Source organism: Cupressus sempervirens, chromosome 1, assembly GCF_028749045.1.
Source record: "Cupressus sempervirens isolate cs-2001-9-10 chromosome 1, ASM2874904v1, whole genome shotgun sequence".
In the NCBI taxonomy this organism is placed as follows: domain Eukaryota; kingdom Viridiplantae; phylum Streptophyta; class Pinopsida; order Cupressales; family Cupressaceae; genus Cupressus; species Cupressus sempervirens.
The window spans coordinates 168,447,364-168,462,270 of record NC_143118.1 but is presented as its reverse complement, the minus strand read 5'-3'; the positions used below and the strand labels follow the sequence as shown (position 1 = coordinate 168,462,270).

The 14,907-nt window shown below is 32.9% G+C and overlaps 1 protein-coding gene across 2 annotated transcripts; it reads right to left on the bottom strand.

Annotated features, from left to right (window-relative positions):
* Positions 1 to 6,514: 6,514 nt before the first annotated feature.
* Positions 6,515 to 12,716, bottom strand: LOC149576675 (putative transcription factor bHLH041). Of its 2 annotated transcripts, XM_089818997.1 has the most exons (8): positions 12,250 to 12,716; positions 11,579 to 11,704; positions 10,741 to 10,840; positions 10,626 to 10,640; positions 10,471 to 10,527; positions 9,640 to 10,284; positions 7,110 to 7,541; positions 6,515 to 6,988 (listed from the first exon to the last, which is right to left on the bottom strand). In XM_089818997.1, the coding sequence occupies exons 1-8, from the start codon at positions 12,360 to 12,362 to the stop codon at positions 6,908 to 6,910; spliced, it is 1,569 nt and encodes a 522-aa protein (XP_089675123.1). In that variant the 5' UTR covers positions 12,363 to 12,716; the 3' UTR covers positions 6,515 to 6,907. The 2 variants fall into 2 exon arrangements, with proteins under 2 accessions (XP_089675123.1, XP_089675133.1); XM_089819007.1 differs by lacking the exon at positions 12,250 to 12,716 and having other exon boundaries at positions 11,586 to 11,639.
* Between the last annotated feature and the right edge of the window lie 2,191 nt (positions 12,717 to 14,907).

Genomic DNA, 14,907 nt, shown 5'->3' with positions numbered 1-14,907 from the left:
ACATTTTAAATATAAAGAACTAATCGCTAAGAATTGAAAAATAAATTTAATAACCATAAGAAAATAAATTTTGTTGAATAATAATATTAAGTAGAAATTAATTAAGAATGCTTCTTAAAAGTTAACATTGTATCCTAAGAAATTAAGAATTTAAAATCTAAAATCTAATAATGTATCTTCAAAAATCAATATTGCTTTTAAAAATTAATTTTTTTTATGACAAATGATTTTTTGTGAAGGATTTTTTTGGTGAAGGAATGTGTTATAAAGTTAAAATTTATATGCATCCTAAAAAGTCACATCAATGTGTAGTGGTGGCTTGAAATTCGCTAATAAGACCTCAACCATATCAACCAATCACAATCAAGAAAACTAATTTAGATAATTTTATAAATATTTTTTTTACAAGTATACTATACAAACGTAAATTTAGAAATTAGAAGAGAAAAATCTTGAGTTATTAGTGGTTGAAATAAGAAAATTTAATCACTCATTAAAAGTGATTGCAATAGTTTTTAGCCTTCGGCAAATACTAATAAGAAAAAGGAAGAGTGCTAGCATAAACCTAAAATAATATTTTTTTACACAATTTTAATAATTAGATTAATTTTTATCGATATAATATAAATATTAGTTTTTAGATGATCTAACAACTACATATTATTTATAACAAGTACCTTAATCATATTTTCATGAATTATATTATCTTATATTTGATGTAAAAAAGATTAAGTGAAGTTTAAAATAGATTATAAAGTTGTTATATGACTTTTTTAAAAGCACAATCATGCAAATAATGATATTCAAAGATAATAGTAAAATTTTGTGGATAAATATTGTTGATAGATATTGCTCATCTACTCAATGATTGTATCCGTATAATAGGTCTTTTTAAAACTTCATTTCATATTCAACCCAGAAACTAATGTTTAGTTATTTTGTTTAATTGGAAAGTTGAGCTTCATTGAAATAAAAGCATCTATGATCTCTTATGCAGACTTATGAGAAATAAATAGTTCAATTTCATGGAATGTACAATGCATGATTTGTAATATTGAATATTAAGAAAAAGAAAAGAGAAAACATATGAAATATAAATAATAAAATAATCGAAGTCCACCAAATAATCTAACATTGACACATTAAAAAAATACGATTTAATCATTTTCATAGACCATAAAATCCCAAGTCTCATAACTAATTTGTTAAATTCTCATACTTTAATACATAGTCTTTATTTTGATCATATTCAAAGGTAGTAGGGGAGCTACTCCTCTTTTGATTGATAGGCCATTTTAGAAGCCTACAAACTAGATTTGGTGGATATCCCATTAAAGCTCTGCTGGGACTCTTCTTGCCTTCTAAAAGTGGGCTTCTTCCTATGGCTAGCTTTTCAAAACAGAATTCTAACTATGGATAGATTACACATTCTCGGTATTCAAGGTCCCTCCAAGTGTGTTCTTTTAAGCATCGAAAACTCTGACCATATTTTGTTTAATTGCCCTTACTCTCAAAGCTGTTGGGAGTGGCTTAGGTAGATGTTGGGTTGGTCCACCCCCTTCCCAAAATCCTTGTCTAATTTACTTATAGGATGGTCCACGACTCTAGTCAAGGGTGTCTATAGTAAACTTTGGACTATCTCCCCTTCTATTATGATATGGGAAATCTAGAAGGAAATGAATAGTCACATTTTTTGAAATTTGGAATTCAAACTTGAAGATCTTATTGCCAAAATAGAAGCTAATATTGTGGAAACAATAAACTCTTATCTAAGAAACTTGTGGCTAGAGGAAGGTTCATTCTCGAATTGGGATGGCCTCATGTAGAAACTTTGGCCCAACTTGATTAATCCCCCCTTATTCTACTCAAAGAATAATAAAGAGGCTAGGAAAAATTGCAAATGGGAGCTGCCACCTTTTGGATGGGTCAAACTGAATTTTGACAGAGCAGCTCGTGGTAACTCGGGTATAGCTGGCATTGGATGTATAATAAATAATGAGGTTGGGTGTTGGATAGCTAAAAAAGCCATGTCAATCCATCCTACCTCTAACAATCTAGCATAACTTGAAGCTCTCTATCAAGTTATTCAGTTATTTCTTAAGTTTAAATTAACTAAAGTCATCGTTGAAGGAGATTCTCAAATTATCTTAAATGCCATTAGAAAAAGGTCCACTTCTAACTGGGTTCTTAATTCCCAGTTAGAGGTGGTTCTATCCCTTATGTATTAGCTAGAAGACTATAGTATTTGTCATATATATAGGGAAGGTAACCAACTTGCGGATTAGCTATCAAACTTGGGAGTAGATGGATTAAATTCGTTGTTACTCAATGATGGTTACTCTCTTCCCCTCCAAATTTGTGCTTATCTTTTGTCTCTTTCTTTATCTCTATATTTCATTTAGTTTAATTTGTATATACCCATACCGATTGTTCTATGTTGATGGTGTGACCTTACACCTTATTCATTATTTCGGTAATCTTTGTATCAATTACTAACTTTAAAGCTATTGATATTGGCTTATCCTTGGCAATACTTGCTTTAAAGACTAGATATCATTCGACTGGTTTTCTGCACTTTCATTATTATTATGATGACAACCATAGTTTTAGGCAGCTCAGAGTACCGTGTAATCATTTCTTCCTTTATGGTGATTCTTATGTCATGGTACTTTGCAATTAAGTGCCATCTTATGCATTCCTTTTGTGACATTGTGCCTGTGGTTCCCATGATTGCATTTAGATGTTTCCATTTGTTATTTCTGGGTGTTTTTGTCCTTGTCTTTCATAATTTTCATTCTTGCCGTTAACCATGGATACCAACATCTATTTGTGTCATGCCAATGAGAGTCGAACTATGGCATTCTGTGGGTTGGTGAAACCAGAGAGGTAAAATCGGATTCTATATCCTATGGATGATATGTCACAAATTGCAATTAGCTGAGCTCTGGGAGAGGGTGTTTTCAATTATCAATATACTTGGAGGACCAACCGTGATATAATCGGGTCGTTTATCAGTTGCCTAGTAAGAGCTAGAGTGGAAGCAGATGACATCGTCAGGCTTTGTCATGACCTGTTTGTCCCAACTTGGAGAAAGGGATTGGAACAAGTGGTGTATAGCATTGATAGTAAATTTAGGATTCCCCTTCCAGAAAAGTATATGAATCTTCCCTTGGGGCATCCAGATTTAATTACCGCTTATTGTCATCCATCCTTGATCATTCAAGAGAGCTTAGCATTTTATCACGAGTGGCCCAAAATGGAGGCCAATCTACATTTTCTCCTTAGATGGCAGGGGATCATTGCAGAAGAAAGCAAGGAGTGGCTTCTCAACTATTTGCATATCTCCAACACATACATTCAGCAGGGGGTAACATTTGACAATCTTAATGATCTGGAATTTTCTACCCCAAATGCATAAAAAATAAGTAGAGAAAAATTCGACTTTGAGTTCCCTCCCAATTTCCATGTGGAGCAGCCCAACAACATCCTAGAAGTGATCATGGTCTATTGGAAGCAAGGCAGGGGCCTGACTTGAAAGATGGTAGTTTGTTCTAGTTAGGGTTAGTGTCATAGGGTTTCATAGTTTATACATAGCTAGCGATTTTGTTATTAAGCTTAATATCCACAATATTAACAGAGCTTTGTTTTAAATCCTTAGTTTAAGATTTTTTTTAATCTTTGTTATAAATCCCTAAGACTTATCATATGTTTATCTGTGGATTATATGAAATATATAGTACTTGGTATTCAGACTATGCCCTATTTCTATCTTGGTTTTTCATATCTCATGCTTAAATTCTTATTATTTAGGTTTAAATTCTTTCATTTCAAATTATGCATGATTGCATGGATGGTTCCTCTTGAGTTGGGCTTTGAGTTATGTTACGACATTTAAGCATAATATTAGGTTTTTATGTGTTAATTTGGCCTCCTCATTAGTCAATTTTGACTAGGCCTCTAGATCAAGACGTGGTTGCATTTCCCTTCATTGTGACCTTATTTGCTTGTTTTCTCATTTTTCATATTCATTATCTATATGGTTTATGTATTAATGGATATCTATTTATTGCATCACCATGTCGGGATTGTCTGATGGACTATTGAGCACTCTCTTTTGGGACTGGCTCTTTCCTGCCTCACCATTAGGCATAATTGTGATGAGTAATATTATAATAGACTTTATATCATATGTTGATTGAGATGTTTGATTTCCTTTTGGCAAAGCACTGGCTACCAGTTTATTTATAAAGCAATATAAGGTTAAATGCTTTTCTTTCCTCAAAAAAGAAGTTGTGTATTGGTATTTTTGAATTAAAGCCATAATCCATATCTAAATCTTTAACGTTCTTTCATAGGATTAATTAAGACTATTGTTACTAGGGCAAGAAACATTTATTTCATAAAGCATTGTGTTTCTCCTGCTCGGGCACACAATGCGAGCGAGTTTTTTGTTATGGATTTCTGCAGAATCTTGAGGATCATGTGGACTGCGTGCTATGGCAACTACATGGCTTTGTTAGTAGCCGATTTTGGTTGATTGTTCTCTGGAATTACCAATATTGGATGCACATTTTGGTTAATCTTATCATGACTTTGTATATTTGTGTTGTTCTGCTATGTTGTGTGAGGTTTATGAGATACCCACAGTTTGGATTCTGAGTGTGGTAAGCTATTATATTCAATCAGTTATTGTTACTCTCATTCCTTAGTGGTGTTAGCGGCTCTTATCTGATAGTTGTTTATTTCTGTTATCTTTGGCCTCCTTCTCTCTTAGTCTATTTTGGTAGGGTTTCTTAAATTTTTCCTTGGGTTAGATTATTTTCCCTTCCTTTGGTCTTTCTGTTTATGTGTCCTGTTGTTTTGTATATTGCTTCTTTCTTATTATCTCTTATAATACTCACATATGCCAGAGGTAATTATGATTTATTGGTCTATTGCTGATGCAAAGATAGTTTAATGTTTTAAATTTAATTAAGTTAGTGTTTATGATTCTCTAGTAATATATGGCAAGGCTTGTTGTGACGATTAGTTTTAGGATTACTAACCATGTTTTTTATTAAGTCCAGTTGGTAGTAGTCAAATCTGATGCAGGTACTCTATCATCTCATTGGCGAGTCATTTTTATGACCAAGAGGGATCTCATCAAATATTTTAAATCTTGTTTTGTAAGCAATTGTAACCATTTGGGGTATGCCCCTAATTCTTTTTTATATATCAATGTATTCATTAACTGTGTTTTGACTGGGGTATGCCCCTTTTATGATGTAATAATATAGGACATTCTGTCCCAGGCTAGACTGTAGGTTTTTTTCTCCATTCTTTCCTACCAGTGCCCGTTTGAACGGAGTAAAAGCTGATGTAATCTTTTAAATTATATTAATAAATTTATCATGGCCTTGGCCGTTTATTGATAAAAAAAAGGATACTAAAAGTAAAAAATAAACTAAAAATTTCAATTAAATACTATAAAATTAATTAATAATGCTTCTTAAAAGTTAACATTGTATCCTAAGAAATTAAGAGTTTAGTCTAAAATTTAATAATGTATCCTCAAAAATCAATATTGCTTTTAAAAATTAAATTCTTTTATGATGAATGATTTTTGTGAAGGATTTTTTTTGGTGAAGGAATGTGTTATAAAGTTAAAATTTATATGCATCCTAAAAAGTCACATCAATGCTTAGTGGTTGCTTGAAATTTGCTAATAAGACCTCAACCATATTAACCAATCACAATCAAGAAAACTAATTTAGATAATTTTATAAAGCAATTTTTTTACAAGTATACTATACAAACATAAATTTAGAAATTAGAAAAGAAAAATCTTGAGTTATAAGTGGTTGAAATAAGAAAATTTAATTACTCGTTAAAATTGATTGCAATGGTATTTAGCCTTCGGCAAATACTAATAAGAGAAAGGAAGAGTGCTAACATAAACCTAAAATAATATATTTTTTACACAATTTTAATAATTAGATTAATTTTCATGGATATAGTTTAAATATTAGATTTTTAGAAAATCTAACAACTACATATTATTTCTAACAAGTACCTTAATCATATTTTCATGAATTATATTATCTTATATTTGATGTAAAAAAGATTAAGTGAAGTTTAAAATAGATTATAAAGTTGTTATATGACTTTTTTAAAAGTACAATCATTCAAATAATGATATTCAAAGATAACAATAAACTTTTGTGAATAAATATTTTTAATAGATATTGCTCACCTACTCAATGATTATATCCCTATAATAGATCTTTCTAAAACTTCATTTCATATTCAACGCAAAAACTAATGTTCAATTATTTTGTTTAATTAGAAAGTTGAGCCTTATTGAAATAAAAGCATCTATGATCTCTTATGCAGATTTATGAAAAATAAATAGTTCAATTTCAAAAAACTACAATGCATGATTCATAATAGTGAATATTAAGAAAAAGAAGAGAAAACATATGAAACAAAAATAATAAAATAATCTAAGTCCACCAAATAATCTAACATGGACACATTAAAAAAATACGATTTAATCATTTTCATAGACCATAAAATCTCAAGTCTTTAACTAATTTGTTAAATTCTCCTGCTTTAATACATAGTCTTTATTTTGACCATATTCAAAGGTAGTAGGGGAGCTACTCCTCTTTTGATTGATAGGCTATTCTTTCACCCCTTAGAAAGCGACTTTGAATTAAAAAAAGACTTTGAACAACGCTAATCCTCACATACTGGTACAAGTTACTGATAGAAGGAGATGTAAAAAAATGAACGAATCTGTGAACAAACAAAACCAATGTTGACTGGACTCTTGACCAAAATTGTGTATTGCTGATTTGTTTGCGGCGGCGGGAGGCAGCCGCCTTGAATTCAATTGAAGAGAAAACAAGAAAAGCGTAAATAGACGTTAGCTCTCGGGCCGCCTTTCCATAGCTCTCTGTATACCTTGTTTGATTTCTTCCCTTCTTGTTGGGTCCCCCCTTGCCTCCTGTCCATATAACAAAGAGTAAAATGGATCTCATCTATGAGAGAAATATATAAAAGATATTTAAGAATGATATCTCTCTGCTTATTTCATATATATTATGAATGTATATTAATTTACTTACTTGTGATGGTAGTCTGATCCTTATTCTAATTGTTAACTGGGCTTCGGCTACTCCTTCTGTTTGGGAGGTCAAGGATATCAGATCGACCTCCATCTGATGTAGACTGTTCAAAACAACTATAATCGCATCAATCGAACTAGAAGGATTTGTCACTCTTATTCTCAGTCGCAATTCATTGCTATGAGTAGATTCCTCTTCCTCCTCCCCCTCTTCTTCAACTGTTACACCTGTTGCCACAAATGCCCTTGTTTGTGGTGCATTTTCAACATTTTGTGGTGCATTTTCAACATCTTCTCTCCCCTCTTGATTGGTTCTTTTGGCATTTCTTACTAGTGATTCTAGTCGCTGATTGGCCGTTTGAAGCTCTTGGACCCGTGAGTTAAGGGTGCTTAGATATTCCCTGGTTTTCGCCAAGATGGAAGCCTTGTCTTTCTGCAAGATTTAAAGAAACAAACGTGCCCGTCATTTTCTAATGTCATTTTCGAATCGGGTTTGCTTTGTTTTCCAACATTTGAATCAGGGCTCTTGACTGTGACTTTCCTTGCTCTTTCCGGGGTTAATTTTTAATTAATATAAAGTATTATACACGTGCTATTTCAAGTTGTGTTCAATAATGATCAGCAGGTCAAGACTTATTATGAGCATGAGATATTATAGAATTTGTGCCTAGCAATGGTAGACAAGAGTCACCCATCCAATAAAATTTGCTGTTGAATTGAATAGAATTTCAATAATTAGAGTAACATGTGTTGTTGTAATATAGACTGTATTTTAGAGGTCACATGATCGTATTACTAAACATAATAATAATACTAAAGATATTTAGTATTTAGATATGGTATCTATTTTAACAATAAGAATGATTTACCAAGCTGTCATATTTATGTGCCATTTCTCGTCAAATCTTAATCAGTCAAAAAGAGATAACAGGAATAAAAAAATGTGTCGCAGTCGAACAATATCATTCACATGTTTTGTAGCCATTTTTATCTATTTATATATTCAAAACGACAATCTTATCTATTTATATATTTAAAATGACAAAGTGGATAATCCCAATTAAAGTTGTATGAAGTGTTAGATTAAAGTTTTCTATTGAATATGATTTCATAATAAACATGTGATTTTTAAATTGCTTACCAGATTCATTACATATTTATTAGATTTGAAAAATATCGATGGCTTTTTTCCTAATTTTTTTTACAAATATAATATTTTCAATTTTAATATTTAAAAAGGTTACATTTATTAATAAGTATGATACTTTATTTTTGGAAGCATAATCTAAATGTGATCAAGGTTAAGTATTCTATTCATTTTAGTGATAGATGGGTTCTTGTAGGTGTCGTCTACGGTGCAACATATATGCACCAATATTCAATAGAAGTATAAAAGACTGCCACTATTTAACACTCACTAGGAGTGCATATATGTTGCCCCGTAGCCACTGGCGTTCTTGTGAGCCACTACCCCTCAAACATGGGTCAACTAGTTTGACTTAAAAATTAAAAAGTTAAAGCCTGATAATGATATTCTAATAATTTTGAATACTTTTAAATTTGATGTTGTGATGAATCCCATATATTGTTTCTGAATTTGACTGTATGAATTTTGCTCACATTTTTAATGGATCAAACTCTATGATCTATCATAGATAGTAGAAAGCAAGATCATTATTGATATCTGATCTTTTTTTTTTTCATTCATCATCAAGAAGCAAAAGCCAAAAAGATAAATTGTAATCTCTTCTCTTATTTTGATGATAGATAATGATATACTAGATGGGTTCTTGTGAGCTACTACTCCTGAAACATGGGTCAATGAATTTGACTTAAAAATCAAACAATTAAAGTGTGATAGAAAAATTCTAATGATTTTGAATGCTTTTAAATTTGATGTTGTAATAAATCAGATATATTATTTCCGAATTTGTCTGAATGAATTTTTGCTCATATAGTTTATGGATCAAACTCCATGATCTATCATAGAAAGTAAGACCATTATTCATATCTTGTATTTTTTGCTTCTATTATCAAGAAGCAAGAAAACAAAACAAAATAAAATAATCATCTCTTCTCTTATTTTCTTCTTATTGATGATAGATGATGAGCCAATTTTTTTCTCTTGCAATCTACATTCTCATGGAGTTTGATTCAAAATATAGGAGAAATACTAGCACGACCCAATTGAGAAACACAATCTAGAATTAAGATGTGGTACCAGTATCATTTTTGAACTATGTAGCTAGTTTTCAAGTCAAATTCATTGACCCATATCTTATCTCCACAAGAACCCATTTCTTATAAAAATGAATAACACACTTAACACTAATTATATCTGAGTAATGTTGGGAGACAAAACCTTAGACCTTCTTAAAAAGTTATTCATTATTTAATTATAAAATCCCTCCAAGATATAGCCCACTTATCTTTCTATCCCAAATTGAACATATTATAAATTTTGAACCATTCAAACACAACTCAATCAAAGCTTATGTAAAAAAGAAACATAAAATGAGATGGGGGCATACCCGAGAGCCTGGAGGGAGAAGAGAACGCAATGCATCGAAGCTGTCCCTGAGCTTTTCCCTCCTCTTGCGTTCAGAGATCATGTGATGAAGTTGACTGCTGGAAATGGGAGTAGTTGGGCGCCCAGCAGAAGCAGCCTCAAATTGACGTATTCTCTGAGCTTGAATATGTTTCAGTAATTCCACCGATCTCTTGAATCTCATTTGACTACCACCCGTCCGACGTGGAGGCACCATACCCGCCGCCCTCCAAGCGCCAAAAGCGCCACGTCTGCTGGTCTGATGTGAGAAAGGCTGTCTGGGAGGCACACGTGGCAGATGAGGTGGAATGATCCTTGACTGAGGTGGTGCGCCCTGCAGCCATGACACGTTAGTTGGGATTTGATATGTGGGCAGAAATGGTTGCAGGAATGGCAGCACCGATTCAACCGGAAAAAGAGGAACGGCTAGCTGTTCTTCTGTAATTGTAGCTGTTGTGGTCGTCGTCGTTGCTGCTGCTGCTGTTGTTGTGTATGATGAACTTTCTGGACTGTCAATCGATCTTGAGGGCAACGAGGAGGAAGAAGATGTTTGCCGGGATGGAACCAGCCTAATATATGGCGCCACAAAGTTTGAAATCTGTAACTGTAAATCTTCATTTTGAGGAATCTGAGAAACAAAGAACAAATGAAATGAACTTTAAAGACTTTTGAAAGATGGATTTAAAAAACTAACATTCATAAGAATCCACAATGTTTTTAAAATTCTATTCATTATTGATAACTAAAAACATTAAAAAATTATATCCATCATTAATTATCTAATGATGGAGCTCACTTGGGTTGATTTTCTTACCAGATTAGTCATTCCCAACTCTATCACCCCATTTCCGCAAGATATGAATATTGCTGTCTAATAAGAAACGAAATTTTAGAAAAAAACCCAAAAAGATTTCAATGATCTATTAATTTGAGGTAATGTGATGAAACTGAGTTAACTGTCCAACACACCTGAATCTCGGCCACCTGCATTCATCACCAGAATCAGTCTTCATTAGAATTTGACCATTTTCTTAAATGAAAGCATCTGCATTAGATTTATGGAATGAGATTCAGGTGGTCTTACAATGTAAAAGTTGCGCTGGTCATCGTTGCAGCAGAAGTTCAACAGTTCATTAGAATTTAACCAAATAACCGGCTGTGTATCCATTGCCAAAGCTGGGACACTGCAAATACCAAACAAGTCACTAAATGAGTCACAATCTTTTTATAAATCATCAAAGGAAAACCATGACTAAATTGGTTTAAACAGTGGGATGATTGATTAGGCGAGAGAAATTAGTTCTAGCTACATGTAAACATCATGGATTCTGAAGAAATTCAATCCATTCTACATATCCTAAACTGGAAGGGCCCTATACTATGTAAAAAAGAACATTCTATATCACTAGAAAAATAAGACCATCTGTATATGTTCGTGTTAACAGTCATAATTTTTGTTTGAACATTTTGAAATATATTATGTTAGTTTTTTCTTTTAGCAAGATTTGCATCAAATTCTATAATTCATTGTCATCATGAGTTATGGAATGAAATTCTACGATTTGATGTCATGATGAGCTATTCAATAAAGAATGATAAATTGTAGAAATGATTTTAGAATCAAACGCTATGATTCAATGTCATAATACGCTATCCAATAGTCAATTATAGATAGTTAAAAATATGATACAAAATGTTGATAAAAGAAAAAAATCACATAATCTAATTTAAATATATCCAAACTAAAACATAAACTACACAAACAAAAACGTGCCGAACATCAAAATTTTGACAAATTTAATATGCTGATCACATTTCATTCTTATTGCTGTTTTATCTCATGGAGCATCATACAGTGTTTTTCAAAGCTACCTCAAAGAAGAACATGAACCTTCTCAAAACAAGCAGATGGAGGAACTCACCCTATACCTAGAGCAAATCTGGAGAGCCTGTATAAATTAAAAAGGCTGAGACCCATACTCTCTGTCATTGAAGACGACCCAGCTTCCATTGCTGTGTTATACCATCCATCTCTGCAAACAAGCTCTCTGAAAAACAAAATCCAACAACTTATTATACCAAATGTGAACTCAATGACATTAGATTTCTACATTCTATGATATCGATCATATGCTGTTTTTAGATTTGATGGTGTAAGAGTTTAATGATTTTTTAAGTATAATCGAATTCAAAAATAATACAACATCAAATATGAACTTTTCAACATAAAAAATGAGAAGGGCAAAGATATGAAACTGAACTAGGCCTAGTTTGTGCATTCTGATTCAATGTGGACACAACATAATGACACTAAATTTTTACAATCATATGCTAATTTTGAATTCAATAAATTTTTTTTCACACAACTGAATCCAAAAACAATACAAACTTCCAGAAAAAAAAAATACTAAACTAGGCTAAGTTCCTTGCATTCTAATAATGACAATAGATTTCTACCATCAAATGCTAATTTTGAATTCGATTGTATGAAAACTTAATAAAAAAAATCTCACGCAATTGAATTCCCACAACTGAATCCAAAAACGACGTGGACCTCATCATGAAAAACAAGACACAAAACTAAAGCAGTTACCTTGTAGTCTGATCCAACGTCCAAACCACAACATAATTTCCTCCCAAAGAAGCCACAATATTGCTCATGAACAGTTGCAGGGCCTGGTCATCAAGGTCCAAAACAATGTCCATAGAAACAAAACCACAAAACCAATTTCTATCTTTCTACGAAAAGAATCTCTCAACACTTTAAACCCATGCAAAAGAAATCTCCCATTTCCATGCCCTCCCTATATATCATCCGCCCAAAATGGGCAGCCTTCAAAGAACCCAGCTAAGTCATCACGTGGCATATAAAGAGAAAACTCAGATTCAAGAAAGGCAAGCACGTGACTTGACCATAGCTCACGCTTCCTTCCATGGAAACACACACACGCAGAGGGAGAAACAGAAACAGATTGGAAGGAAGATGCAGAGAAGAAGAGTTAAGACTTAAATCAAACTTTAACGAATTAAAAAAGAGGCTGAGCAGAATCAAGAATCAATAAAAAAGGCTTAGCAGTTGGCAGCCATGACCACAACTCTGGCGACTTAAAGAAGCCCGAAAATGGAAGAATGAAAATTCAAAGTCTTTGGAAAGTGGGGCCTGGAAGACCAGGATCAGATGGACCTTTTCAAGGCTAGCTGAAATACCCGTGAAGACTTAGCATTACGCTGAACGTTTGTTTTTGGGCTACCTGGCTCCTTAAAAGACCTCCAGTTTTTGTACGTGTAAGGCCCAGATTCTTTCCAGGGGGCTTGGAGGGGATTGCAAGGAGAGATCTGGGCCACGTTGGCATTTCTAAAATGTTCTGCCGGAGGTCACATCAGTGGTGGAGTCAACTTAGCTGTTACAGGTTACCATTTGCTTATGCAAGAGCAATTGCTCAGCTGAGAGTTTTCTCGGTGTGAAAAAGGAAGTAATGTGGCAGTTGATGAAGTGTGAAATGGTATCAACGTGGGAGTTGATCAGGCCTAGTGTGAAAAGTTTGCATCCAAGTCATGTCTCTCAGGTCCACATCACATCAGTCATGGGATGTTTTAAATTTGACGGTGACCCTCTCAGTCTGAAATAATTTGCAAGTAACTTTTAGGGACTGTCTTATGTATTATACCACGTCCATCAGTTTCCTACTACGTCCATCAGTTTCTTACTACAACTTGAGAGTGTAATGTTCAAACTGGTAATTACATTCGTCACTTTTAAAGAAAAAAATCATTTGAGTTTATGCAGCATTGTCCATCAGTTTCCTTCTAGAACTTGAGAGTGGAATGTTCAAACTGGTGATTATATTCGTCACTTTTAAATAAAAAAAACATTTGAGTTTATGTAGCATTTTGTTTATTAGACATACTTTTGTATGAATGAGTTGAAAAAAATAATTTGAGTTTATGTAGCATTTTGTTTATTTAATAGATATACTTTTGTATGAATGAGTTTTCAAGAGTCTAAAGTAACATGCAAAGATTTTTAAGTTGAATTGTGTAAGTTTTATTTTGACTTAAAGTTGTGTCTTGCACTTAAGAATCCATCATTTGGGTGAGGTAAATGAAAAATTGGACTGCAACTTAAATTTGAAAAGGGGGGAGTGTAGGGGTACTTTTTAGAGAGTTCATTAAGAATGGTATAGTTACTTTTTTTTCAATTGTGCATGTTTTTTTCAATCAACATTTTAGTTGTTAGTCAATGATTCATTGATAGGAACATGAGAAATGAATTACAATAAGAAGAGTCATCCTCTCTCCATCTATTCTTAAGGTCAATTTTGCAATTCAGTTTATCACTCCCCTCTTCCTGATGATTGTCATTGAGTGTGGTTCAAAATGTTAATTGTGTCAAAGGGTTGTAGCTTAATTAGTTGACCACATTTGACAAGGATGAGGGCATGCCATATGAAAAAAGCCATCCATAATGTTCAAACCTTGGGAAGCATGTTTGGGTCAGGTTCAACTCTTTGGTGAATTTGATGGATATCCCCTTGCACATGGTTTCTTAGTCAAACGAGATTTATAGTTTAGATGTATGTTTATTTCTACCATTGTAATCCTTTGTATAAAGGCATGGATACTATACTATATGAAAATAGAAGTGATACAAATAGGGTGATCACCTCTCTTTTTCAAAATTGCAAATTTAGAGGAGAATGCCCTAAAAGCCTCAAGTGATAACCTAAGTGTTGAATGTGACAATAAACCTTCACTAAATATGTAATTTTGAAATTAGGAATGATAATAAGATCAGAAATACATATTAATAAAGATTAATATGCATCTATAATAACAAAGAAGGGAATATACTACTTCACATTTGTATAACAATTATATGAAATCCCCAAAATAAATGTAATCATTGTTTGAGATCCTGATGTTGACACCTATTTGCTACTCAATTTTGAGCCTATTTTGGAGGGTGCACAACAAATGAGCCAATTTGTAGCCGATTTTAGACTAACTGAGTTGTTTTTAATTTTGGGTTTTTGTCTAAAACTTTCAAGGATGCATTGATTGGTTTGAGTTGCCTAGAAAAGTTTTGATAGCTCTGTAGCCCATCCATGCACCCACAAAGATGGAAAATGTTGGATAAAGGGGTTTGTCTTGGTAAAACCCCCATTTAGGAATCACATAAAGCACTAATATACTTGGCCTCAAATTCCACAAAGTTTTCTGATGAACAAGGCATTTTGTCTCAAATTTATGT